At 40.7% G+C, this 26,716-nt stretch overlaps 2 protein-coding genes and 1 long non-coding RNA gene across 3 annotated transcripts in view; 2 read left to right on the forward strand and 1 right to left on the reverse strand.

Annotated features, from left to right (window-relative positions):
* xrn2 (5'-3' exoribonuclease 2) overlaps positions 1-17,584 on the forward strand; it is a 32,820-nt gene extending 15,236 nt beyond the window's left edge. Inside the window, exons 23-31 of the mRNA XM_018660150.2 lie at positions 507-604; positions 1,571-1,650; positions 1,783-1,839; positions 3,101-3,169; positions 4,161-4,289; positions 6,612-6,730; positions 13,279-13,339; positions 15,564-15,777; positions 17,245-17,584. Of these exons, the coding sequence (XP_018515666.1) occupies positions 507-604; positions 1,571-1,650; positions 1,783-1,839; positions 3,101-3,169; positions 4,161-4,289; positions 6,612-6,730; positions 13,279-13,339; positions 15,564-15,777; positions 17,245-17,307 (890 nt within the window). The 3' untranslated portion in view covers positions 17,308-17,584. The remainder of the gene's footprint in view (positions 1-506; positions 605-1,570; positions 1,651-1,782; positions 1,840-3,100; positions 3,170-4,160; positions 4,290-6,611; positions 6,731-13,278; positions 13,340-15,563; positions 15,778-17,244) is intronic.
* Positions 17,585-17,925: 341 nt separating this feature from the next.
* Positions 17,926-20,919, reverse strand: nkx2.4b (NK2 homeobox 4b). The gene is made up of 2 exons (XM_018660151.2): positions 19,700-20,919; positions 17,926-19,158 (listed from the first exon to the last, which is right to left on the reverse strand). The coding sequence occupies exons 1-2, from the start codon at positions 20,199-20,201 to the stop codon at positions 18,494-18,496; spliced, it is 1,167 nt and encodes a 388-aa protein (XP_018515667.1). The 5' UTR covers positions 20,202-20,919; the 3' UTR covers positions 17,926-18,493.
* A 633-nt stretch (positions 20,920-21,552) lies between these two features.
* Positions 21,553-26,198, forward strand: LOC108872470 (uncharacterized). The gene is made up of 3 exons (XR_001959227.2): positions 21,553-21,626; positions 22,826-23,024; positions 24,767-26,198. It is a non-coding gene; the product is annotated as an uncharacterized LOC108872470 (long non-coding RNA).
* The last annotated feature ends 518 nt before the right edge of the window (positions 26,199-26,716 follow it).

A 26,716-nucleotide genomic window follows, 5' to 3' on the forward strand; every position in this document is an offset into this window, starting at 1 on the left:
TAACAGCAAAACTTGAGCTGCAGTTGCTGTTATTTCCAGTTTTGGTGCCACGACACGTTTTAGTTTCCCCTGTAATTATGTTAAAAAACTGTTAAAGTTAATGAGACAAAGATCTGTCTGAACTTTAAATGAAGGTTCAAGACAGCTCACAACTTAGCCATTAAATATAATTTGTTGAACCAGCTGCTGTAAACGTAGTTAAGAAATTCATTGTAAACGTCCTGATTTTCTGACAGTTTTCTCTCTCTTATAAAATCCAAATATACAGTTTATGGTCCCTCATTCTGGTCCCCTCCCTCTTCTTCTGACATCTCTAGTCTGTTGTTTTGTTTTAGTCTCTTCTCTTCTTATTCATCAACCCACTCCTTTCCTTTCCTTTCCTTTCCTTTCCTTTCCTTTCCCTTCCCTTCCTTTCCTTTCCTTTCCCTTCCTTTCCTTTCCTCTTATCACTCAGTCCAGTATCTTCCCAGTATTCACTGGTTTTTCCTCCCTGTTCTCTGTTGCAGTGAAGAGAAACAGCCTGGGCAGCGACATCATGTTTGTTGGCAAATCTCACCCGCTGTCCGACTTCATCCATGAACTTTACCGTGCAGAGACTCAAGAGGTAACAAAACTCAAACTCCCAGACTCATTAGATCCAATACGAGTTCAGATTTCGCTGATGTATTCAGGAGAAACAGGAGCTCAGACGACATGCAGCATCTGAGAAGTTTAACTGTAAATTTGACCACGTAGAAAGAAGTTTCTTGTCGTATAATAACTGTGTCAGCTGTGGTTTAATGTGCACGCACACAGTCAGCTGCTTCCACAGCTCAATACTTGTCTGTAATAACAGTCTTTTTCTGTGAATCAGACTTCGATATCTAGAGAAAAGATTTGCATTACTCGCTGCGTCAGTCTGCTGCAGATGTGTCCTGTAGGTTCGCAGGTGTCGAGTCTGAATCGGATTTCGTCACGTTGTTGATTGTACATTTGTAAAACCAGCGCATTTGATGTTTATTTTACTCACCGGGTGAACATTTCTTAATGAACAGTGAAGTAAAATACAGCTACTGTGCATGTAGGGAGTATGAATGAAAATAACTACTAATAGTATAGTATCAGTAATAGTAGAAGCAGTACTGATACTTTCAAAGTATAACATCAGGGGCTGAGCAGGGTCGTAGGAGCAGCAGGAGGCTTGTCCTCAGAATCTCTCAGTGGGTCGTTACAATGGAAAAAGGTTCACCCTCTGAGGAACAAGAATGTGACAAAAACACATTGTCTACACAGCCTGCAGTCCTGTTTCTGTCTGCACAGGATGCATTCAGGTGCAGTACTGAGCGTAGGTCATCTTGTCATCATTTTGTCTTTGCTATGTAAAATGGAAGAAAATAGACTAAAAGCATTAAAATACATTTACAAAGTACATTTAAAACGTGTGTGAGACAGAAATACCTCCCATGTAGGCACACTGTTGAATTCTTTCATACACAGATGGAAGGGTTCATCCTCTGGGGAACCTTGCTCGGTTCCCTGAATGAAATCACTGCTCAGTTTTTGACACAGACGGTGGCTTTGTCTCCTTCAGGGCACTGAGATCCCTGTAGAGCTGTGCCATGGAATCCAAGGTACATTAAATCTTGATGACGACCCTATTCTACCAGATAAGTAAGGAACGCCCGCTTTATTCTCACTATTGTACAATTTGTCCAAACACTCAACTGAAGGAGAGCCGGGTGCAGCGCGACGACTCCGACTTTAACCTCATTTATTCATCTTTGTTTGACGTTTGTTCTTCAGGCCGGTGAGGTCGCCCATCCCGATGCTGCGTGACATTTCACAGAACAGTGCGATCGGGTAAGAACCATCCATCATCAGCATTAACTGTCTGAAAACTGAGGGAATGAAATCTTTTGGCCAAACAAAGTTTTAAAAGGATGATTGGTTTTTAGTTTACTCTGATATTGACAGGCTGGATCTTCTGTCTGTTCCTGTACAGGTATTAACAGTCGTGCTTATTTTCTCCTTGAATTCTGACTCTGCATATGTTTTTTCTGACTGGTTTAAAGAATGGGTTTTAGAGAAGTGTTCAGATGATGTAAAACACAACAACAAAGATCAAGCTAATGTCAAATATGAGAGGATGTGAACACAAAAAGGGGAAACCTGTCAATTACAAGCAGCAGACATGCAGAAGATCCTTTATATTTCAGTCTTATTGTGGCTGCAGCTCATTATTGTAAGTGCTAATTTATCTGTGGATTATTTTTTTAATGCAAGCAGGGGTTGAGCAGGATCGTAGGAGCAGCAGGAGGCTTGTCATCACAGATCAGACTCTACAGCTAATATGAATATGAACGTGAACATGAATTTAATTCCTTTAATTTAATTAGATCATGTTACAGCAGCTTCACAAACTGAACTAACCAACAGTTTTAAGGCAGATAAACTCTGAAAAACTCACTGCACACGGACTGGAAAACACTCGCTAGCTTAGCAACATAATAAGGCTGCAAACAACACTGTAGAAAATCGTAGTCACACTGGTACTTGCTCCATTCAAAAAGAATATCTGTTGTGAATGGAAACATAGTGTAAATAAAACCTGCAGTTTGAAGCACAGGCCATTTTAGATGAGTATAAACACAACACACCCTCATATGCAGTTTAAACAGCGCAGTGATTTCAGTTGACAGTTAATGATTCGCGCAGATACACATGCATGTAATTTATGTAAACAATACCTTGATGTTTTTTCTTGCTTTCCTGCATATTTTGTCTGTCCCGGTGATTCACTGTTTTTACAGTGCAGCTCCAAAGCAGATTAATTTTAGCTTCAGTGCAGCGCGGAGCTGAGTCTCCGTTGTACAGCCACCTTTCATTACAATAATAAGTGTCCAGCCGTTCTCTGCGAGTGAAAGATTTTCAGGAACAGGTAGGAAATGACAGAGTGAAGCAGACGAGCCAGGTTGAGAAGAAAATGACGACACTTGATCACAGAATAATCCTCCATGTTAAACATCAGAAGATCTCTGTGTTGAAGGAGAGGTTGTTTTTTTTAAAACGTGAGCTAATGGAACTCTTGACTCTTTGAAAATGATTTTCCTCCATTTTCCAGAGTGAAGTTCAAGGATCCCCACTATGCAGATGGCTTTGTGTTCAAGGCGGTCCTTCTACCTGGAGCCAAGTGAGAGTTTTTCTTTGTTCAGCTTTACCTACCTCAGAGATGCTTTTCTAAACATTATTAAAGGCACTTTATATTCAGGTGTTGAGTTCTTTTCATTTTGTACTTCTCATTATTAGAAGATAAGTTAGGTGATATTTTATGTTTTAGTGGTTTTCGACAAATCCTACAAAACCGAATATGTGTTTGTCTGAAGACTTTATGACTTTATGACTTTATATTTTCATTTTTAAAGCAACATCATGCAACTGTTTTACCTTAAACAGCTTCAGAGTTATAGTGATGGTTCACTGACTTATAACGGAGAATGGAGCCTCTGTCGAACACCTGTTGTTTCTCTGTGTAACTGTGGTTTTTCAGGTTCGATCTCCCTCTGACTGAGTCATAGTCAGCAGCTTAAACTGCTGGAATCAGACCCAGAGAGTTCAGAGTGATGCTGAACTGTAGATCAGTTAAAGAGACTTAGAGTCATTAAAAACCAGAGTTCATCTCTGAGATCCAGGAAACTGACGGAAACATCAGTTATGAACAGTTTGGTGTGTTCGTTATAGCCACAGCGCTTCCTGCTCCAGAACCCGGGGATCGTGGGTAATATACACTGTTCAGCCGTGTTTTCTGCTCATGAAAACTTTGTAATTGTTTGTAGCTTGTAGCCCAGCAACATTAATTACCACTCATGGCTGCAGAGGGCGCTGCTGCTCAGCAAAATTTACAATGTGTTGCTTTAAAAAAACTTGTAATTTCCTGAAACCGTTGCTCTTTTTATTTGTTTTTAGCAAATGTTATTCACACAGGAGGAAACAGTGCATTTGTTGGGGACAGTTTTCCTCCATTTAAAAATGTATGTTAATTTATTAATCACTGAATAATTCACCACCAGCCTTCAGTTTATCAAACCTAGAGAGGACAGCGCTCTCCTCCCTGTTACGTACACCAGAAAAGGTATTTTCACACAGCAGCTCTAACTCTGTTTATTTGTTGTTGTTTTTTCCAGGATTCCTAACAAGGTCCTGAAACCAGGTGACTGGGAGAAAGGGAACAGGGAACCGTGGAGACCTCAGCTGGGCTTCAACCCAAACAGGCAGCAGGCTCACCTGGACCAGTCTGGCTTCAGGGCTCTGGGGTAAGTTACTCTACTACTGTTTACTAAAGCAGCCATTGCAACAATAGAAGAGTTGCATCTGTGCATCTGCAGAGTGTTATTCATTAAATTACTGTTGTAGAAGAATCTCTGTGACAGTCAGATGAGAAGTTTTCCCACAGCATGAGAACATTTAGTGTAAAAATAAAACACTCACAACTTATTTCTAACCAGTAACGAGGTCAAGAACTGTCAGGGATAACTCCGTTATTTTTTAATCTTTAATGAGAGACAAAAATCTTTGGAGTCAGTGCAGTATTTAACAGTGTACCCACCACAAACAGCTGCTGCAGTGTTATCTAGGGCAAATGTCAACGTTAAACTACGTCCACTAAACTTCTTTTTATTAAAGAGGAAGATCCTTTTAGTTTAACCAGAAACATCATAAACTAAAAGGATCTTCCTCTTTAAAGGAGCAGTGTGTAGGTTTTAGGGTCCAGCCATGAAAACGCAGATTGCAACCAGCTCAATACCCGTCACTCGTACAGTCTACGGTGGCCATCAGGTGACAAAAACTCTCACCTCAACTAGTCTGTAAAGTGAACAGGTTCACTTATACAGTGAATAAGTTTATGTTTATATTATATATTTATATTAGCAACATTTTAGTTTGTTTCGTCTAAAACATTCATAGGTCTGGAAAGATCCACAACACGAAAAACAGAATTTAAATTTACTCCTCGTCACATCACGTTACATATTGAAAGTCAGAGTAAATTCCTTTGCTCTTACACTGGTCATTTTTCCATTTTGCACTTTGGATTTAACAATCAGAAAACCTCTGAAACACGACAAACACACAGCTGCCTCTGAGACATCGCCGTGTGATGATATAATTTCATAGCGAGCTGTGTTAAACAATGACTGCTGATTCTGCAGTGACTCAGTATTCAGATTTGTGGGAGAAGAGTCCAGTATTTTAAAATGGAAAAAGTGTTTAAATGTTTGTATCTCCCCCTCTAACGGTCCCCATTAACCAGCCATCCTTGATTATGATCTAAGCTCTCTCCTCCACACATTGATATTATCATTAAGGAAATGTGAATAATTGAACATCTGGCTCGGTCCGACTGTAGCGTGTTTGGGAATTAATTATGCACGGATTTGAAGAAACACAATGTATTCCATTTTTTATTTTTTTCCTGCTAAACTAAGTCAATTCAGTAATTCAGGCAGTTATGTGCCTTGATGGGGCCAAACAGGCAGGTGCTCAGAGGATGGTGAGCAGAAAAAAAAAGGATTTTTTTGTTGTTGTTGCTGCTTTGATTTTTAAATCAAGTGACTTCTAGTTTGAAGTCCAATGATGGACAGAGAGTCAGGGCATCAGTCTGATTACAGCCACTGAAAAATCATCTAATCAGATATATATTCACGCAGATATCCTTTGGGTTTTAAACATTTTAATGTAGTTTATGGTTTCCGCAGTTATTTTATTACCTCTAAGAGACGCTCCAGCCCCTGATCTCTGTGGTGTCCCTCCAGGTCCTTAAAAAGTCTTGAATATCCTCAAGGATACCTCCTGTTTTTTGGTGTAAATGATTAAAACCTTTGGAATAAGTGTCTGACAATATTATGATAGGATTCCTACAGAGACAGAGCTTTTTATTAAAGAGGAAGATCCTTTTAGTTTAACCACAAACATCTCTATATATCTCTACCAGACTCCATTGACAAAAACAGGGATTTAACTGAGCAGAACTGGAATACCACTGCCTCCATCTGTTAGTGTGTTTGTGTTACTGTGTGACTTTCAGTGGTGGAAGAAGTAATCAGATACTTTACATAAGTAAAAGTACCACACAAAAACACAAACAGATGGAGGTAGTAGTATCTCAGCAGCTCCTGTGTTCTGCTCAGTGAAATTCCTGTTTTTGTCAATGGAGTCTGGTATTGATATGAAAAGTAATAAAAAGGGCAATCGCTGCAGGAACTATCCAAGATTTTTGTCTCTATGACTTGGAAACGTGGGAAAATAAAGCCCAAGTTCAAAAATACCAGAGTTATCTTTTAAAAACACAGTAGATTTGCTCATAGAAACAGACCAGTAGATTGATCTCTCTCCACACAGCACCAGCTCTGGACTCTCTCCTTTTCTGGAGTCGTCTTTAGTGTTCTGATCTGGTCTGCCTTCAAACTCACAAATATTCAAACAGAACTCTCTGGCTTGTATTTTATCTCTCACCTGTAAATGAAGCAGCACGTCGCAGCCTGAACACACACTTTTCCTCCCTGACCACCTGGAGTTTTTAGGGAGGTAAACACAAAGATGACGGGATGTTTTGCTGACTTCTTCTCCTCCTACAGTCACAGTCTGAACAGAAACCAGCACGGAGGAGGACAGTACAGCAACACGCCACCGCCGAGCAACTACCAGCATGGAAACTACCGTCCTCCACACAGCGGCGGACACCAGCCTTTCCCACGTAAGACACACACACACACACACACACACACACACACACACACACACACAGTGCCACACGTTTGTATCAGCGAGGTCGTGTCGTGTGTCTTGAAGTGAGTGATTTTCAGCGACCAGCAGGAGGCGCTGTTAAAGTTTAACAGGTTAAACTGAGCTGCCTTTCGTGCTGTCGCAGAAACAGAAGGAGAAGTTTGTTGTGGGGACATTTCCAGCTCACTGTAAACATCGTGATGTAAAAGCCTCTCAGTTGTGTTTCTGTCGAGCGTCATCGCTTTGATTTGTTCATTTGTTGGGTTTGACTGAGCCTTTATGAGGCCGCAGATCTTTGTTGTTTTACTTCTGTTTGTAAAGTGTTAGGAGAAACACAATCTTTAGTTGCCTACTTTCTACCATAGGTATTTTTATAGTATAAAAAATAACGATTAATTGATAATTGATTGCTAATTTTACTGATCAGTCAAGGAATCCAATCCCTCCTAGCTACACTCACCGTTCTGATGTACGACAGACTTCTCGTCTGTAGCTGAATCTCTGAGGTTTCCTCGAACGGTCGCCATCTTGATGTTTCAGCCTGATGTGGTGACAGAAACCGTTGACGTCATCTCAGTTCAAGAGACTCTGAACAAACTTTAAGGGAATTAGACAAAGACCTTTGATGTAACTGGAAGTTTAGTAAAAAACTGAGTGGACCTTGTCAAACTGTTTCCGAGGTCATGGAGGAACTGTCTGTTATTGAATCCCTCCTTAAAAAACCAATCCTCTTAAATTCAAAACTTTCTTTTTGGCACACGATTTCTCCTCCCTCTTCTTCTCTCTATCGTGAAAAGAGAGGTCACCATGAAGCTCTTGTGTTCATGAGTTATTCAAAGTGTTGTGGTTTCCTTTAATCAGAGATTGAGAAAAGGCAAAAATATTCAACAGTTTTGATTTTGATTTGGTGCTTTTCAACAACCAGAAAGTTCTTTAACAGAAACATGAATAAAGTGAAATTACATTGTGCTGCACCAAATGTCTCAAACTCTTAAAATTGTTCATCCACTCGTCTGTTATGTTTTAGTTTTAGACTTTTCTGAATTCCTCGTTGATGGACACAGGAACATTTACACAGAAAGTAGAAGGTGGATAGAGATTGTTGTTGTACAAGTAAATGAATACAGAAATATAAATATATGACTTTAACAAACTTCACAAGATGTGTGAGCGCTCCTGAATTCATAGTGTTTGAAATAACTCTTTCAGTGTCTTTGAATGAATCTGTTTCGTCTCCTCATCGGTTCATAAAGTTTATTATCTTGGGACGTAATCATGTTTAGAGTCTTAATGATCAGTATCAACTAAACAAAAGCTGATCCTTTCTTTCTGCTGGTTCTGATGCGCAGTGGAGTGTTTTGCTTTTTATCTAAGAGTGAGAATTAATGTGGGAGTTATTGATCGCTGATATTTGATTTGGCAAAATAATGTTTCATCAACTCTCGGTGTTTCTCACCAGAAGAGTTCACAGTAGGAATGAGCGTTTGTATATAATTGTGTCAAAACCCAAACTGATCCTTCTGCAGTGCTTCAGCTTCTAGCAACTGTGTCCTGCTCTGAGAACGAACACGTCCTGAATGTAGATCATCACAGACATGAGACAGCAGCTCTGTCTGATTAGATAATCTGTCAGTCCAGGGATCATTTCCTTTACAGCAGCAGCCGTTAGCTTCTCAGGGTGAAAACCGCTAACGAGGCTACGTCTCATGTGTCGCTAACAGGAGGTCATTTTGAACGTTAAAACTTTTTTGTCCAGCCGAGGCCAGAAAATCAATGACAATCAATGAAAATCAGTGAGGCACTGCATTGATGCAGATGATTCTGCATCGAGTAAATGAAGTAAATGAGTTGATGCAGATGATTCTGCATCGATGCAGAATCGTCTGCATTTTCTTAAATAATCGATGAGTCGTTCAGTGTAGAAAATGTGAATAAAAAACAGTCCTGAACATCCCAGAGGAGGAGCAGGCACCAGTCGCTCTTTAAGACACAAATATCTGTAATGTGATTAAAAAGTTCCCTGTTATGATCGAACTGCTCGTCGCACACGGAGGCTGAATCTCTTTCGTCCTAATCACGCTGTGTGCGCTCGGCCTCAGCCTCAGCGCTCCTCTGCCAGCTCTTCTCCAGTTTGACTTTGATGTGCCAATTTGCAAGTAGATGAATAATCTCTCCTGCCCACTGATGGCGTGCGGGGGAGTCGTGGCTATTCTGGTGGCACTTGATGCAAATGGAGGTTTTTGGCTCCTCCGGATTGCGGCTGCACCTTCCCTGGCCTCTGCCGCTCGTTCTTAATGTTAAACTTGCCAATTAGTGGTCCAGGACTTTCTTTTTTTGATCTCACTCGCTTTGTAATTTTTTATATCGTCGACGGGGAAATTGATATTTTTAATAAGCAGTGTTTTTTTAGCACGACTCGGCTGTGATTCTCAGGTTTTCTGGTGACAGAGGATGATTTTTATTTTATCAGCTGAAGCACCTGGAACAGAAATGCATCAGTGTTGAAGCTGGTGTTTATATTATATTTGATTTCTGCTGATTTAAAGATCTAAACCTTTGACTTTCTCCACGAGCAGCAGCAGTTAGATGCTCGGTTTGGTCTAAGATAAGATTCATCTCTGGACTTTCTGTTTATTTAAAGCTTCAGTGACTCAGGGAATTTTCTGATTCCAGCAGGACTGATGGTAAAAACTGGATTTAACGTGGAGCAGCTATAATATTGGCGACTCCAGGAATGTGATTATCCAGACAAGTAGGCCTTATTCTGCAGCAGGAGGCCAGAGGCTCGCTTTTGTCCAGATAACACTTTCTCAGGGCCAATCCTCTGCTCGGCCAGTAATCACCACAGGCTTTGCTTTGCTGCTCTGGGCTTTTGTTATTTTTTTTGGGGGGGTGGTTGGTTGCTGATTAGCGTTGTGGGAGACCGGGGGGGGCAGTAATGAGACTGTCGAGTGGCTCCGCTGGACACAGTAGCTCCCTCTGATAAAAGCAGGATGCCGTTTGATTGGCTGTGTGATGCGCTCTGAAGAGGGTTGAAACCAAAGTTAACTTCTCCCTTTGACGGCGCAGCTACCTCCTGCGGTGATGTGTCAACACGCCGCCTCTGAAACACGCCGCGGGGCTTTGTGCGCCGCAGCCGGACCAGCTGGTGTTTAATAACGGGGTGGGGGGGTCTCTGCTGGTGGCCATTATTGTCTTGACACACAGTGACACCAAATTTTAACCAGGGCAGCAAAGTAACGGTTGGATGCAGCAGCCACAGACACTTCAGAGTAACAACTGTAGTAATGGCTGCTCGACCAACAAGGAGTCACCAAACACACGAGGCCTCGGGCATCACGCTTCTTATTCTGCTCTCAAACAAGTCCTGTAAAACAAGACATTAGTAACACTTCAGATTCACTTACTCATCAATAACTAGCTGCTTATTAGCATGAATATTGGCTCATATTCTGCAGCTGCTGGTCCATTAACTAAGAGTTTTCCCTCAGTAACCTCCTTAATTACTGCTTATTGACAGTAAGGAAGTTACTGTGCATGAGTTATGATCCTAATATTCTTATAAGGTAGTAGTAACACTAGAAAAGTAATTCTCTCATTAACTCAACTCGTTAGTTTTCAGTTAGTTATTCTTTAGAACAGGGAATGAATTTAGATTCATTTTGGACACTTTAATGAGGGAAAACTCTTAGTTAAAGGACTAGTAGCTGTAGAATATGATCATGCAGAGAGATTAAGAGATTAATAAGTGATTTATAATGACTAATGAAGAGCGAGTATTCATGCTAATACGCAGCTAGTTAATGGTGAATACGTGTAGCCTGGTTACAAAGTGTTACCAATTTATTTACTGAGAATAATTTCTCTGATTTAATCTGCAGCTTCAGAGAAACGTTTTCTGTCCCGTCAGAGCACTGGACCATTAAATCATCCTGCTTCCTAAATTAACGATGCTGTAATTGAACCATCAAACTAACAATGAGTCACTTTATTAGGTACACCTCTACAATCCAGTACAACAGCTCTGCCACATATTCTCCTTCATCAAATGTCCAGTTTTTATTGTGTTAATTATTAATTATCAGTCAGAGGTGCGCTGCTTTATACTGAAAATGTGTTTCTAAATTTTGTTAAACTTTGTAAACGGGGTGGACAGAATATTAGAAACAGCTCTCAGTGTCTTACATTAGATTTCACAGGTGTCCCTAATAAAGTGGCCACTGAGTGTAGATAATTTCACTGATAATATTATGTCATATTTCAGGAGGGCTGGTACCTCAGCACTGAATCTTACCGAATAACAAACCACTCCTGGGACGAAATGTGTCCTTTCTTTGTTTGACACTTCCAGATTTAAATATAAATTTGAGTAAATTTTAAATTTAATAAATGTAGGGGAGTGGGAGCGGGTGAAGTTCTGGGAGTCTGTCCGTCGTCTTTGTCCGACAGACAGAAGAGTTACTGTCCTGCCTCAGTCCTCAGACCTGAGTCAAATAGTCGCTGAACTAATTGAAAAGAGGTGGAGAGAGACGTTTAGTTGTTTAGCGCGGTTGTAATCCCTGCAGTGATACAGTGGACACAGCGTGTTTTAAGGATTTAAAGCGTAATCCTTTGTTGGCTTTTGTCCGGGCGCAGACTGGAGGTCTATACACTTTCAGATCATTGTTAATTAAGGAGATTGACAGGTGTCCACTTGTAATTCTCTCTTTTGAGATGATGAGGAAAAGAAGACCAGAACGTTGTGGAGTTATAATTGGAGCCCAACTGGGTGGTCCACTTCAAGTTTGTTGGTGGAGGAGATAATCAAACATGAAAACTGAAAGACAAAAACTGAATGATAATGTGGCGACAGCAGTCCGCCTGCTGGCTGCTAATTGTGTGTTTTTAGGACTTTTTACAGAGAAACTGGGGAAATATTTCCTACTTGACTTCATGTTATCAGGTCATAAACAGATTATTTCAGCTCGTTGCTCCGTTTCATCCGTTTAAAATGCTTCAGTCTTTGATCCAGTATCGATTATCAGTCTAACACCACCGAGGTCCCTTGTTTGTTTGTTTTGTTTTTTAGAAACTCTGAAACTGAGACCTAAACCACGACACAAACGTCCACTTTATTGTCTTCTAACTTCCTGTATCACATGACTGTTTCGGTCCAATCATGATCGAGGGATCACACCTGTGGTAAAATAACCCACCACTGAACTGTGTGTGTAAAATAATTACATCCCAATTTATTTGTATTTAATTGAACAACAACATTTGAAGTAAATTCACAGGTTGTTTTCTTACCAAGTGTTTCACTGGTCTAAAAATAACACTGCTGGTCCTATAGTAGAAAAAAAAACTAAATCTGATTTTTGTGTCCAACTACTGTATCTGTTGTTATTGAGCATCAGACGTTAATAAAGTTAAACATTTATAATTTAGAAATCAGTCTGAAAGATATTCAGTTTACTGTGAAGGAAGAAACACAGTCAGTGTTGATAGAATTTTTGTTTGTTCCATTAATTGATTATCATAATAATCGATTAATTGACTCATTCTTTCAGCTCTGAACAGCCCCAGATGTAAATACATAGAATATTATTTTGATATTTGATGTCACCTGATGATGAATATCACTTCACTTCACATCAGTATCTGTCTGATTTTATTTTATTTTTATTCAGTCGAATCCTATTTTTGTTTTTTTTACACCGGTTCCTTCCCAGGTTTGTAAACATGAGCCTCGGGGTCCTTTTCACGGCCCCCTTCACCCCCCCTGAGCCGAGCCACTCAGCAGGCCTGCCCCTATAAACAAACAAGTCCGCAGCTCGCAGCTGGTCATCGCCTTGGCAACAGTGAATCTGGAAGAAGCTGCTCGCTCCTCTTTTTTTTTTTATTTTAAGTGTGTCTTTGTGAAGGGCTTGCAGCGATGGAACCGCGGTACTTGAGGCGTCCACAATGCTGCCGGCTGAATGCTTATTTCATTTTCTGAACAAAAAATGCAAATGTGGAGCTCCTGCTCTCTCCCCTCTCCTCCTCCTCCTCCTCCTCCTCCTCCTCCATCCTCCACAGCCCGCTGCGACTCCACGTTTGAAAGAACTTAATTTTATCATGACAACTGATTCGTTCTGTATCCATGACAAAAAAATGAAATATACTTTTCTTTCTCGCTTTTTTTTTTTTTTTTTAGTCCCGGAGGTTAAAGCCGACATGAATTAGGTTAATTAGTCTCCACGTTTAAAGTCAAACCCCTGTGGTTTCAGCTTCTAAACAGTCAAACTGGAGGATTTCCTCAGGTTTCATCTCAGTTTAACTCAAACAAAGTCGACTCTGAATGTGAAATATTTCTCTATTTAAACTGAATCTCCTTAAAGTCTGAGGTGAAACACGGAGGGAAACGAGCCAACCTCCTCCTCCACCTCTGCAGTAAAATATTTAGGTAAAATCTACGACGCAGAGACCGAGCCCTCCTGCTTCTTTAACTTTAAACTCAGCAGAACCTCTTCTGAACATGTGGTCTTTTGTCCTCTGCAGATTCCAGGCAGAACAGTTTGCTGGGAGCGCCTCCCTCCTTCCACCAGCCCCAGTATCCAAGGTGAGTGAATCTAAACCTGCGAGGGAAGTTCAGCTTCTCCTGCGCTGGTGTGAGATTTAAAAAACAGGATTTAACCCATCACTGCTTTTACTTTTTTACATTATAAATTTGCTTTTTGCAGGAAAACTCCCTCAAACTTCCCCCTGCTCGTTTCCTTTTTACACTCCTGTGAATTAAACGTGTCAAGGCCTCTGGTCTGTGGTTATTGTAGCACACACACACATTTCCATCCTTTTCTACACCGTCCTCTGTCGAGGGGCTTTGCTGCCGCCGCCGCTGCTGAATTAAGATTTTTCCCCGTCGTTCTAAAACAAATTTCTCTCGAGGAGGTTTGTGCAACTTAATGAGGCATCACTAATGCTGTCGAGGCTGCGTCGTTTTCCCTGCGCCGCCGCCACCGCAGAATCCGCTCAGACCGGGCTATTGATTCTGGCTCCGGGCCTCTCCAGAGTCCCCTAATCATCAGGTTCTCCGGTTCAACTTTCCAGGCCCATTGTGGCTCCGTGTCACCTCAGGTCAGTGGTTATTAGCAGCAACTGAAAACAGTTTCTTTAACTACTCAGGAGCGGACCAAATGAAATGCAGGAGGAACTTGGAGAGCCGGGGATTATGGATTCCAGAGCTCAGTTAAGTCCAGCTCTGGCCTGAGTGTGACATGGTTCAGTAATGAGGGATGGGGCTGCTGCTCTCAGTTCCCTCTGTCTTCATTGTTACTGAGAAGAGACTTTTAATATCGCTGCTGCATTGACACATTGTCTGGCGGCGGTTTGGAGGGCCGCGGCGTGCCGGCTCGGCTCCGGAGACGAGGGCGAATCCCGGCCATATGTGAATATGGTTCATTTCATACTCGGCGTTCTTTCATGTGCACGGATGCTCAGTCGTCTGTGAGGAGAGGACGTTTTATCTCTTTGAGAGCTCGATCCCTCGGCAAACGCAAGTCGATGGGGATTTTAGGGAGGTCACTTCAAAGCAGAGTCAAAGGCCACTTCTCCCTCTGGATCAGGAAGTCCAGCGTTTTATCAGTTTGAATAAAACGCCATAAATGTGAAGTTAAAGCGGCGAAATCAAACTTATTTTCATTTTTGTTTAATAAATGAAACATCAGGGGAATAAATGAGTTAATGTGGAATAAAGTGAATAAAAGTCTGAAGTTAGACTGAAAAAGTTATTTTCAGGGCTGATAAGTTATTTTTATTATCGATTATTTTTCCGATTATTTGTTCAGTTTGTGAAACAGGAAATGAAACTGTGACGTCTTCGGGAGTCATTTTGTTTGACCAACAGTTAAAAAAAAAAAAAAAAATCTTTAATTAACACAGATGTAAAATACCAGAGCAACGATTAGTCAATTAACTGATAAGTCGATTGACAGAAGAATAATCAGCTAAACGATTAATCGTCCGGAGTCATTTAAAAAAACTTTTTTTTGCTTTTTATATGTGGATATTTTATTTATTTATTTTATTTATCAGAGGAAAAAAAAGCTTTTGAACACGTCACTTTTCATTCACATCACTGACCAAACCACTAATTAAACAGTCAGGAAAATAATAATAGAAATAATAGTATAATAATCATTATTAGCTGCAGATCTACAGGACATAGAAAAAACATGATCAGAAAACGACAGATTTTTCATTGTTTTTGTTTGAAAAATGTCTGAAACACTTAATCATTATCTAAATAGTTTATATTATTATTCTGTCAGTTGATTTATTGTTTCAGCTCTTGTCTCGTTTTCTTTAAACACTGAAGTTTCTTGTCCCATGAGAAATCACATTTATTCGACTCAAACTGACGTATCTTTGCACAAAAACTGGAGTAAAGTCTCGACACCAGAGAATTGTAAACTTTCTAGTAAATCAGGCAGAGCTTTTTATTTCTGTATTTAAAGAGTTGATTCACTCTTTATCTGTTGTTTCACTCTGTCCAGATAAAGTGTGAAGCCTCTGTATAAAAAGCTCCAGAATTAATTAAAAGGTGATTATGTCAACATGTTTCTAATGGACTCGTTCTTGTGAATTAACCTGTGCAAACTTCACACCTGAAAAGTGTCAGGTAATACAGTATTATTTTGTGCTTTGTATTAACTACATTTAACAGATTTTCAGTTTTCTCTCTGAGTGCAGGTGCTTCTGCCAAAAAATCCACTTTTAAAATCCGTTAATTTTAAAACCGAGCTTCGTCAGGAGCTGTAACAGGTCTGATGTGTCGGTGTCTGCAGGCAGCAGCAGCAGTATGGACGTGGAGGTCACGGCTGGGATCGGACCATGCAGTCGCAGCAGTCAGCGTACCAGCAGAACATGAGCCGTGGCCGAGGAGGAGGAGGAGGAGGAGGAGGAGGAGGAGGCGGCTACCAGCAGCGCTACGATCACCGTAGAGACGACTGGCACGATCGCAGGGACGATCGCAGAGACAACCGGGGGCAACAGCATCAGGTAAATCTGTCAGTGATGCTGCGATCTTCACAGGAAAAACAAAAAAAACAAAAATCGCAGTTTGGACGAACTGTGGGCGGAGCTAAAGTTTCAGTCCTGATCCGAACATTCGGAAATAATTTTTATTTTAGTCTTTCACTCGTCTTCTCCTTAAGAAAACTTTCTAACAGTCGAACGACTGGAATCAACTTCCTGTTCGGAGCTGAGCGAACAAAAACAAAAAAATCTGATTGGCTGCTGAAAATCTGAATATTCATTCGATCTTCTTTCCTTGGACGCAATCTTGTCATTTGAAATGTGAAAAAAGAACCAATCTTAAATTTTAATGAGGTTTATTAACAGGTTAATGTAAAGTTGTGTTTATTAGTCTGAGATTTACGCTGCGTATTTTTATCAGTTTATTTATTGTTTGTGTGAAGTTTTCAGATTGTGAATTTACAACAAAAAAATTCAGCAAATTCTCACATTTGAGAAACTGGAACCAACAAATATTTGGCATTTTTACTTCACAAACAACTTTAACGATACAACAATTATCAAAGATTATTGGCGATTAATCAGCTCTGATCCACGTCAGGTCTTTATGATGAGTTTTCTTTAATCTGAACAAATTCTGACAGAACCAGACAAACCTCTTCTACTTTATTCTGATTCTTTAGTTTTTTTAATATTGAACTGCAGATTATTTTAAATCAGCTTTTAAAAACTTTTAAACTGAAGTTTTCTGACAGACTTCCTGCCTCAGTAACAGGAAACAGAGACTTTGTTTCATTAAACTGAATCAAAGCTTCAGACTGAACTGAGGAAAAATCACGTTTCAGTTCTGTTTGTTTTATTTTGATAAAACAGAAAAAAAAAGTTTTTAGTTTGTAATGAAGCAGAGGTGGAGACACATTAAAGGGTCAGTTCACACAAATTCAAAGAAGAACTTCTCTCAATCAGTTTCTGTTTGAGTTTTATCTTTACAGGTTTTTAAAAACCTGAACAGCAGCACGTCTCTGTAGAAGCAGAATTATCCACTAGGACCGTTTCTTTGGTAGAAAATGTTTGGTTTTTTTTGCTTATTTATTTTGTATTTTGAGTGAATCAACCCTTTAATAAAACTGCTTCTCAACACATTTTCCAAAAATAAAAGAAGAAGAAGAAGAATGTGTTGGAGTTTATTCCTGTAGGTTTTTAAGACCTGAGCTTCACAAAACTCATCCAACACACGAACGGCTTGAAAACTTTAGATGAATAAAACAACAACAAACATCCTCAGTTATTTAGTTTTTGTTTGTTTGTTTATCTAACATCAGGATGAACTTGAGGATCGATTAAAGTTCAGACTCTTTCTCTGCAGATTTAAATGTTTGGATTTTAAAATGCAGATACATTTAGTGACAAACCTGGATGAAAAGCTTTTATATTTTTAAATGTGGAGCAGTTTTATAATTAATTGTTTGTTTGTTTGTTTGTTTGTTTCAGGGCTACAGCTCCGGCAGAGGTTACCCTCCTCCTCCTCCCTCCAGGAGATACAACTGGAACTAAACTCACAGTAATGTTGGACTTTCAGGGGCCAGAGAGAGGGCCGAGATTTTTAGGTGAAGCGTCATCTTTTTTCATTTTATTGTCTTCTTGTACAATGGATTTTTTTTTTTCCTTTTTATCCAACTTACTAAAAAAAACTTATTATGTAACTTGTGATTTTTAAGAGGAACAGTCTGTAAAACTTGTAAAATACAAGTGAGTCACCGACAAAAAGTTTCCTGCTGTGTTTAATTTAAGAGAAATCGAACAGGTGAAATAAAAGAAGACTGATGTAGGACATTTGTTCAGGAATTATCTTCTATTCAGGGAAAGGAAATGCCTTTTCAAAATAAACGGTTTCATTTCCATTTAAATTTTTATTTAGATTTAAAGGAAAAACACTGATTTTCACATTTAACTGCAGCAGGTTTTACTGCAGGAATATCTGAGGTTTTCTGGTGAATATTTCAGATTATTTTCAGGTGTAAAAATTACAGCAAACCGCCGTTTATATATCAACATTTCATATTTAAACCGCAGCTTCTTCAATGTTTTTTTTTTCTCACTGCTTCAGATTCCATTTTAAAAACAGAAAAAAAATCTTTTGCTTCAGGCTTCACGACAAAAAACGGTGAAATGTTCAAAATGAAAATATCATTTATTCAGTACTGGAAACAAATTAAAATCAGCTTAACAAAGAATATTTCATGACTTACTTTCAACGAAAATATTTCCAAATCGAGAAAGAGCTGCGTCGTTCCTCCCGGGATAAATCACCTGTTTGTTTCTGTTTTAAACCGGTTTCTATTGCTTCACTTTTTATTAACTTCATATATAAACCTACAATAGTTGAATTTATTGTAGAGATGAAAGAGGCGCAGTGCACGTGCCTCGGCCTGAATCTCCTCACATTAGATTTCACGGTTTTGTCTCGTGACGCAGCAGCGGTCACATCTGTCACTTACAAAAACAAAGACTGAACAAATATTTCGTTTCGAGGGGAGAAAATAATTCAACATTCAGACCAGGTTCACGCCTCTAATATACAGTTTATTTTTGCACCGTGTTGCTCAAAACCACCGAGTGTCTTTTGAGTCCCTGTGTGCGTAAAGGAACCGGAACTTTACGCACGGTACGGAGAGGAGAGAACCTGGAGCTAGTCCTCCAGCCGCTTCTCCAAAGAATCCAAGCCCGCCTCCTCGTGCCCCTACCAAGTTCTCCCGTACAGTAAATTGGAGCCGATCATGCTGTTGGTGTACTCAATGAGCGCCGCGTCCGTTTGCGTCATGTTGATCTGACCGTGGAGTCCCAGCGGCGGACTGGGAGACAGATCCTCCAGCTCCTCCGTGGACGACAGCTGGTTCACCTGCTGCTGATGCTGCTGCGGGGCCGTCATGGCCTCCTCCGAGCTGCTCTGCCGGTTCCCGGTCTGGTTGCAGTCGCCGGAGCTGGTCCGGCAGCTCTTACCGTTCTTGGAGAGGACCGGGGACACGGAGGAGGAGCGGCGGAGGCCTCCTCCTCCACCTCCTCCTCCACCTCCTCCGCTTCCGTCCTGCTGCAGCTGCTGCGTGGCCTTGTCCTTGGCCTGCCGCTTCAGTTTGTAGCGGTGGTTCTGGAACCAGATCTTGACCTGGTTCGGGGTGAGGTGGATCAGCCCTGCCAGGTGCTCCCTCTCCGGGGCCGACAGGTACTTCTGCTGCTTAAAGCGCCGCTCCAGCTCGTACACCTGCGCCTGAGAGAAGAGCACCCGCCGCTTCCTGCGCGGCGCCGCGTGCAGCGTCACCATGGACTTGGCGGTGGAGTCCATCCCGGCCAGACCGCCCACCATCCCGGACATGTTCATCCCGGCGGAGGGGCCCATGAATCTGGAAACTTAGAGGGAAAAGAATTAGTGTGTGTTCGGCGGAAGAAAAATAAAACTGAGCTGGAAACATTTCAGCCAAGAAAACAATTCATTCAGAGAGAGAGAGAGAGAGAGAGAGAGAGAGAGGGAGATTTAGAAAGAAAAAAACAACAGAAAACATCGAATTAAAAATATAATTATCCCCAAAATGTAACAGAACGAGAAGTTATTTCTTTTACAAGCACAAAAAAGCGAAATAACGAGATGGTTTTGGATCTAACAGGCCTGTTAATTCACATTTCAAATATTAAATCACTAGAGGATCAGAAAAAATAAAGTTTTGTGCCTCAGACACATTTCGATTATTATAAACTATTTGTTGTACGTTCGTACAGAGGAGGATAATAATCCTGTTAATGGAGATGTAGATCAAATGTAAACGGCTGCTGTCGTCTCATTGTTGTGAATCAAACACATTTCATTTCACAGAGCTCTGACTGTCCAGGTCACATCTGCACAAACTTTTCTCACAGTAAAAAGAAACGTTTCAAGTTGGAAACTTCCTCTTACTTGTCGGATATCTCGGCTCCGGGTTGCTGTACCACGCCGCCGCCGCCGCCGCTGCCGCCGCCCCTCCGCTCCTCACCGTCTCCTGGTAGGACGGCAGGTCTCCCACGTTCCCGATGCCGCCGTTGCAGAAGCCGCCGACGGCCCCGGAGAACTGCGGCACCCCGTGGGGCACGTGATAGGGCCCGGCGGGTCCCAGCGCGGCGGCCGAGGCTGAGGAAGAGGAGGAGGATGAGGATGAAGAGGAGGAGGACAGGTGGTGATGGTGATGGTGGTGGTGATGGTGGTGGAGATGAGGCGGCTGATGCTGCTGCGGCTGCGCCTGCGGCTGCTGATGAGGATGCATACCGGGCTGGGAGACCTGCGGCTGCCGGTAGGCGCCCAGCGGGGACCCGAGGCTCCCCGCGGCGGGATCCATGCCTCCGAACCTCCGGTAGCTGTCCTCCATCGGGCTCAAGATGTCTGTCACTGAGAAGGGAGTGGAGTGCTTTGGGCTCAAGGACATGGTGCGGCCACCCCGCGCGCCCTCTGCTCCTGCTGCCTGTTCCTGGATGTGAGCGGGTTCGTCCGGCGGCTCTCTGCCTGCGTCCCCCTCCCTCCCTCCGGCTTCTTGCTTCCTCTGCCTCCCTGGGAAGAAGTCCAGCTGATCGGCTGCAGGAGGAGACGAGTTGCCCTTATCCCGCCGGACTCAGACTCCAACACATGGAGGGGCGGAGCGACGCGGACACAGCCGCCAACAATGGCAATTGACATTACAGAGGTAAGTGGAGAAAATGGTTTGGACCTGTTTTCTTCTGCTGCTGCTGCTGTTTGGTTTTTACGAGTCTGACCCGGAGACGAAAACACAAACTCCACATTCCTCCAAACTCCGATGATTTACTTTGTTAAAGTCAGATTACAGTTCCCTAACATTACCACACAGCTATATATTGTCAATAATGATCAGAGATTAATCGATCAGCTCTCTGTAAGAGTTAATATTTCATTTGAAGTAGACGCAGATTAAACTTCGCTTTAAGTTGCCACAGCTTCTCCACACCTGCCGTCTGGACTCACCTTCACAGCTTCACCTGCTTTTTGTTGCCTCTCGTGCTCGTGTCAGTGTGTGTTTGTGTGTGTGCGCGCGCGCACGCAGGTCTCTTGTCTCAGTTTCATTTTTCCAATTACGCACGAATCGATCTGAACTGCTGCTTGAGTCCAGCTCCAGACTTTTAGTTCAAACATCGTTTCATTTATTTAAGTTTCCTGCAGAGAAACGGAGTGAAGTTATTTTCACTTTGAAACCAAAGTTCAGATAAAAACTGATTTCCTGCCTAAAACCAAAAGATAATTAATTAATTAATGTTTTTTATATTTATTCATTTATTTAAAGAAAAGTCTTCAACAGTTTTTATTTTCTTTTTTAAAGTGAAAATTTGCAGCAAACTTCAGTTTTTCAGAGAAGACAATGAGACTTTAATCAGCCTTTGTTTCCTGCTGACTCAGTTTGTCTTTAATTTACTTCTGTTCTAATCTTTTACTGAAGCACGTGACACACTCACTTTACTAATGATTCATTTTTTATAATTCATTATTGTTTGTTTGATTCTAACTGAAGCTTCAGTTTATTAAAAACAATTTAAATTCATTATAAACAGATTCACTGCTTTAACTTTAGTTATTAGTTTAATTTGACTGAACTTTATTTAACTTTATAAAATGCTTGTAGTCCGGTTCAGTTCAGTCCGGTTCAGTTCGGTTCGGTTCAGTCCTCGCGGTGAACAGTCCGAGCAGCCAATCACCTGCTGACCCGCGGCGTCACGTCACTTCACGTCCTCGGATTAAAAACGAGTCTTCGTTGTTTCTCTCCGGTGAACCGCTCAGCTGCAGGAGGGACCCGGACCCGGACCCGGACCGGGGCTTCGTGCTGCTGCAGGCCCAGAGGGGACAGGTACAGAAACAGTCTGCAGGTGTTTACAGATGTGAAACAGCTGCAGTTTAATTTTCTAAAGTGTAAAGATGAAAGCTGTGGCTTCACGTGCTTTACAGTTTCTGATGCTGAGTTTCGTTGATCAGAAACTTTGTCAACAGTTGATAACGCGCTAATATTCTATCTGATGTGTGTGTTAGTGTGTGATGAGTTTAAGGTCAATATTTTACCTGTAAAGGACGCGTTAATATAAACATGTCTCTTATCTCCTGTCTGAGTTTAACGTGAATCAGACTCCTGCTTAATAACTTTAGAACTTTACTGATGTTTGTGTTATAATGTGGATAATCATGAGTTTAAAGTGTTTTCATTCTAAAACACTGAATCTCATGTATCTGTGTTAGTTTATGGTCAAAATATCATCTTTTATACTGAGAGCGTTTTAACTTAAATACAGTCTACATGTCACTGCAGTGTGTTATAGCCTACAGACTTAATAAAGTGTCTGAGCTCCTGTTTAAATATCAAATATTCTCATTGTGTTTATCACCAGTTGGAGGTGAATTAATTACAGCTGAGGCCTTTTAACTGTCTTTACCTGGACACAGGAACTCTGCTGCAGTATCTATATGTTCAAGTTTAATGACAGTTGTTTTAACTTCATGTGTCTGTGTTATTCTGAAATTAAACACCAGTTAATGATGTTTCTGTAACTTTTAATGTTGAGTTATTTAAAGGTTCAAGATTTAAATTGGCTCTGACTTTAATTAATGACAGCTAACAGCTTTATCCTCCTGCACTGTCATAATGTTTCTGTTCATCCTCTCATCCCGGCTGCTCGTAGTGTTTTTATTTATTTATTGTTGATTTCTACCATTATAAAGCTCACACTGTTTCTGATTTAAATCTGAACTTTCAGGCTGAGACAACAAATAATTGACGTTTCCTCCTCAGTGTGGAGAACACTTTGATTTAAATGATGATGATTTAAAATACAGTTTACAGAACTGAACTGAATAAAGACAAAAATTCAGAGATGTTTTTGTGTTATGGGCAGATTTTGGAGGCGTTCATGGACGTCAGTATTTCTAAAATCCTAGCTTTCCTTGTACCCTGTTTATTTTTATTTTTTATTTTAGAGTCTTTGTTTATTCAGATTTGGTTTATCCTGTTTTTAAAAACGCCCATACTGACATTTTCATTTCTTTTCTCTTTCAAAGCCTCAGATCCTCATGGACCAGAACACCAAGAACCTGGACCTGGATCCAGTATGTTTTTTTTCTGTAGGAGAATTTAAAATAAAATCTGAACCATTATGAAATATGCAGCAGAGAGAGTCTTTCTTCCTGCTCAAAGGCTCCGTCAGTCTGAAGCTGTTTAACTTCCCTCTGTAAAGACGAATGTCATCAGTCTGAGAAGGTGAGTGAACGCTCTTCTTCCAGGTTTCTAATCAAGAAAATAAAAAATAAAATAAAAAATCTTTTTTCATGTTAGTTCCTCGGAAGCACAAACTCACAGAGACTTTGTCAAACCAGGTCCGAGTGTTAATCTGCAGCAACACCAGGAGGAAGATTTTTGTCGCAGCCATGAAGAGGAATTTACAATTTCCCTACAATTTGACAGAATTTAAACATCACATGAGGACACTTCCTGAATTTGAATTTGAATTTGATTTTATTTAAAAAGCTGCAGCTGCTCCAGATAAAACACCTGCAAACTGGATTTCAGAAGTTCTTTTAACTAGATTATATATCAGAACTTTATTTTTTTTTATTCCAGAATAAAAACCAGAAGCTTAGTGTTTCAGTTTCTGAAGTTTACTGAAGATGTTCTAAATAAAAGCATATTTTTCTATATTTCCTCGTCTCCTTCAGTGACTGGAGGTTTTTGTTTAATTCTCTAAATCTTTCTTGTGTTTTTATTCCAGTAAATGATCCATCGTTTCATCAGAAATCAAAGATTACAGGAAAAGTCTGAACACTGGAAACAGATTTATGAATCTGAACTTTATTTTTTTTCTCTCCTATAAATCACCTGACGAGTGTAGTGGTACTTTTACCAAAGTAAAGTATCTGAATACTTCCTCCACCTGTGGCTAAAGCTAAAGCAGTCTAATGGTGTGTTCCAGTTATAGTCGGTAGTCAGAAATTTCAACTGAACGCACCCTGAAGTCAGAATTCCAACTCGGAAAGTCGGAGCAACCCCAACATAGAAATTCAAGATGGCTGCCACTCGTATCAATAGTAGTGAACACTCTGCTAATTTTCCTGTTTTATCAGTTCTGTCATATTAGTTCCACATTAAGTCAGTCACACACACGGTACTGTTCAGTTTTTATCCGTGTTTCTACACTGTTTGTGAAAAAGCAGCGCAGTGTTGTTATCAACTGATATTGCTAATAATAGTTAGCGATGACAATGGCTAGTTCAGGATACGTTTGAAACGGTTCACGACTTAACGGCTCTTAAAGAACATTCTGAAGTGTTTACATTAAAATCTGCTGTTAACAGCTGAGGTGTTCTACAGGTGCAGCAGATCGTTTTGAAGAAAGCGCTCCATGTTTTTCTGACTGCCGTTTACTCGGAAGTGACGTCACTCCGAGTTCCGACCTCCGATGTAATGGAACACACCATGTTATAGATAGAGCAGTACATCTGCCACGATGGTTTATTGGGACTCAGTTTGTGTTGTTGTTGAATTGAGTTGTTACACTGAGACGTGTTGCTAACATTTAGTCTGTATCACTGATATAAATCAGGTGGACTAAACTTTAGAAACACTTTTTCAGTCTCTATTTTTTATGGATGGATGTAGCTATAGGTCGCTACCTGCAGCTGTTGCTAATCACACCTGCAGAGCTCTGATTGGCTGTTTTAATAAACAGCATTTTTTCTTTTTTCTTTTTTTTGCACTTTCTAGATTTTATTTTACCTTCAACCTGCAACACATCTTTATTTTTTTCAGTTTCTTTCTTTCCTTGAAACCCTGGTTCTCACATGATCTGAGCCAAACCACCTGTGGCGTTGACTCATGTCGAAGGTGGGGGAGGTGGGGGAGACACTTACTACAACCTCTATTTGTATGCATCTTTTTTTCTCTCTCTCCTCCCTCCCTCTCTTACATTTCCTGCCTCATCGTTTCCTTTCATTTCCCCTCTGCAGACTCTGCCTCTCTGTCCGTCTCCCCTCAGTTTAATCCTTGGCTCTCTGGAGGAGCATTAGGCCAAGCAGCTGGGGCCCCTGAACGCCTCTTGAAAAAGGCAGCCCCACTCCAACCAGGAGGGAGGAAGGGGGAGGAGGGTACGTCCAGACCACCTGGCTCCTGAAACATAGAAAAATCCACATTTAATGTCACAACTCCTGGAAGCTAAAACAACCTGTGTCCCCTTTCTTTCTTTCTTTCTTTCTGAGCTGAAACTCACAGCTGAAATAAAGGACAAATACAGTGTTTTACTTGTTTTCCCAGTCTGCACATTTGCCCTGTTCTTAAAAAGGACATTAGTGTTTTAACTCTGTACTCATTTTCCCTTTATTTCAAAATAAGAGCGCACTTTAAAGACCAAATTATCTGGATGAGAGTGAACAGGATTATTGTGCTTGTTTACTGAATTGTCGTGTGATTGTTGTCTAAAACTTTTTGTGTTTTCCTGTAGAAAAATGAGACCATCCACATGAATACTGGTGTAGTTTTCTGTTTAAAACCCTTCAGTGTCCCTGACTTAGTTTCCACAGTGTGTTTTCTGATACGACCACTGGGGGGCGCTGAAGCTGGACATTTCAAAGCAGCTTTAATATTCACTCAGTTGTCAGTTTATTAGGAACACCTCGCTACCCTCATGAAGGTTATAAAGTTCACTTTCTGCACTGTGTTTAGTCTGCGGTGGGTGGACAAAATAATAGAAACACCTCTGAATAATGCAACACAACAGCAACACAAACTGCACAAATGCAAAAACTGATTATAAACATATTCAGCCAAAAAAGCTACAGGAAAACAAGAAGCAGGAGACTGAGGACTGATGTAAATATTTTAATGTTTTCAACCGTATATATACTGCACAATATATACTACTGATCATGACTGCAAATCTGTATCAGTTGCTCACAAGATAATAACTTGTTCCCCAAAATCACCAAAGATCAGTTTGTTGTTGTTTATACATGATAAAACACAGTATTTTTCACATATCCATCAAGAAAACAAACAAAAACACAGATTGAAACAAACAAAACACTGACATGCAGGAAGACAAAATGAACAAAATAAACACTAATCAAACCAATCAAACCATGACAGCATAAAAACACAAAATGTTTAACTAACTTATTTCCAACTTGTGCACATTACTATTTTGTAGTGACAACAAATAATATATTGTTTTGGCGCTGCAGCGTCTCTGTAGAAGGGTGCTTTTAAGAGAAATGTTTTGTTGTGTTGTTTAGTTATTATTAAGATGATAAAATGTTTGTACAAGATAACAAATCTCTTCATTATCTTTTATGGAATACAAGAGAAAAACTATCTTTACCACTGCGTTAAATTCTGCAGATGTTTTCATTCATATTTTAAAACAGTGTTCATATTGATAATAAAGTAAATTCATCTTATTTTTTAATGTTGCTTCCAGTGATATTTTTCTGTTCTATTGTTTTTCTATTGTTTTTTCCCTACAACACATCAGATCACTGTCAGTTTATTATTATAGGTTACATTGTGTTCCCACATTTCAGGCGTACTGGAGGGGGTTAGAAACCTTCCATCTTGACCTGGTTACAGTTTGCAGGGAAAGGTCAGAGGTCACGCGTCCAGAAGTGGTCTTCAGAAATCATTCAGTGAGTCTGTGTGCAGGTCGACGGAGGTCAAGGCACCGTCTCTGCACCACTTGGCTGCTAAAGACGCATTAAGAAACATGAGAAACATGGAAAACACTCACATGTCTTCAGCTCTGTGTGTGTGTGTGTGTGTGTGTGTGTGTGTGTGTGTGTGTGTGTGTGTGTGTGTGTGGCTCTCTGCTGAGACACACTGGAGCTCCAGAGCGCCATCATGAGGTCAGTCTTTATTTTACTAATCCAAACTGATTTCAACATCTGCAGAACAGATTCATTTTCTTT

This window comes from Lates calcarifer, linkage group LG7_1 (genome assembly GCF_001640805.2).
Source record: "Lates calcarifer isolate ASB-BC8 linkage group LG7_1, TLL_Latcal_v3, whole genome shotgun sequence".
Taxonomy (NCBI): domain Eukaryota; kingdom Metazoa; phylum Chordata; class Actinopteri; family Centropomidae; genus Lates; species Lates calcarifer.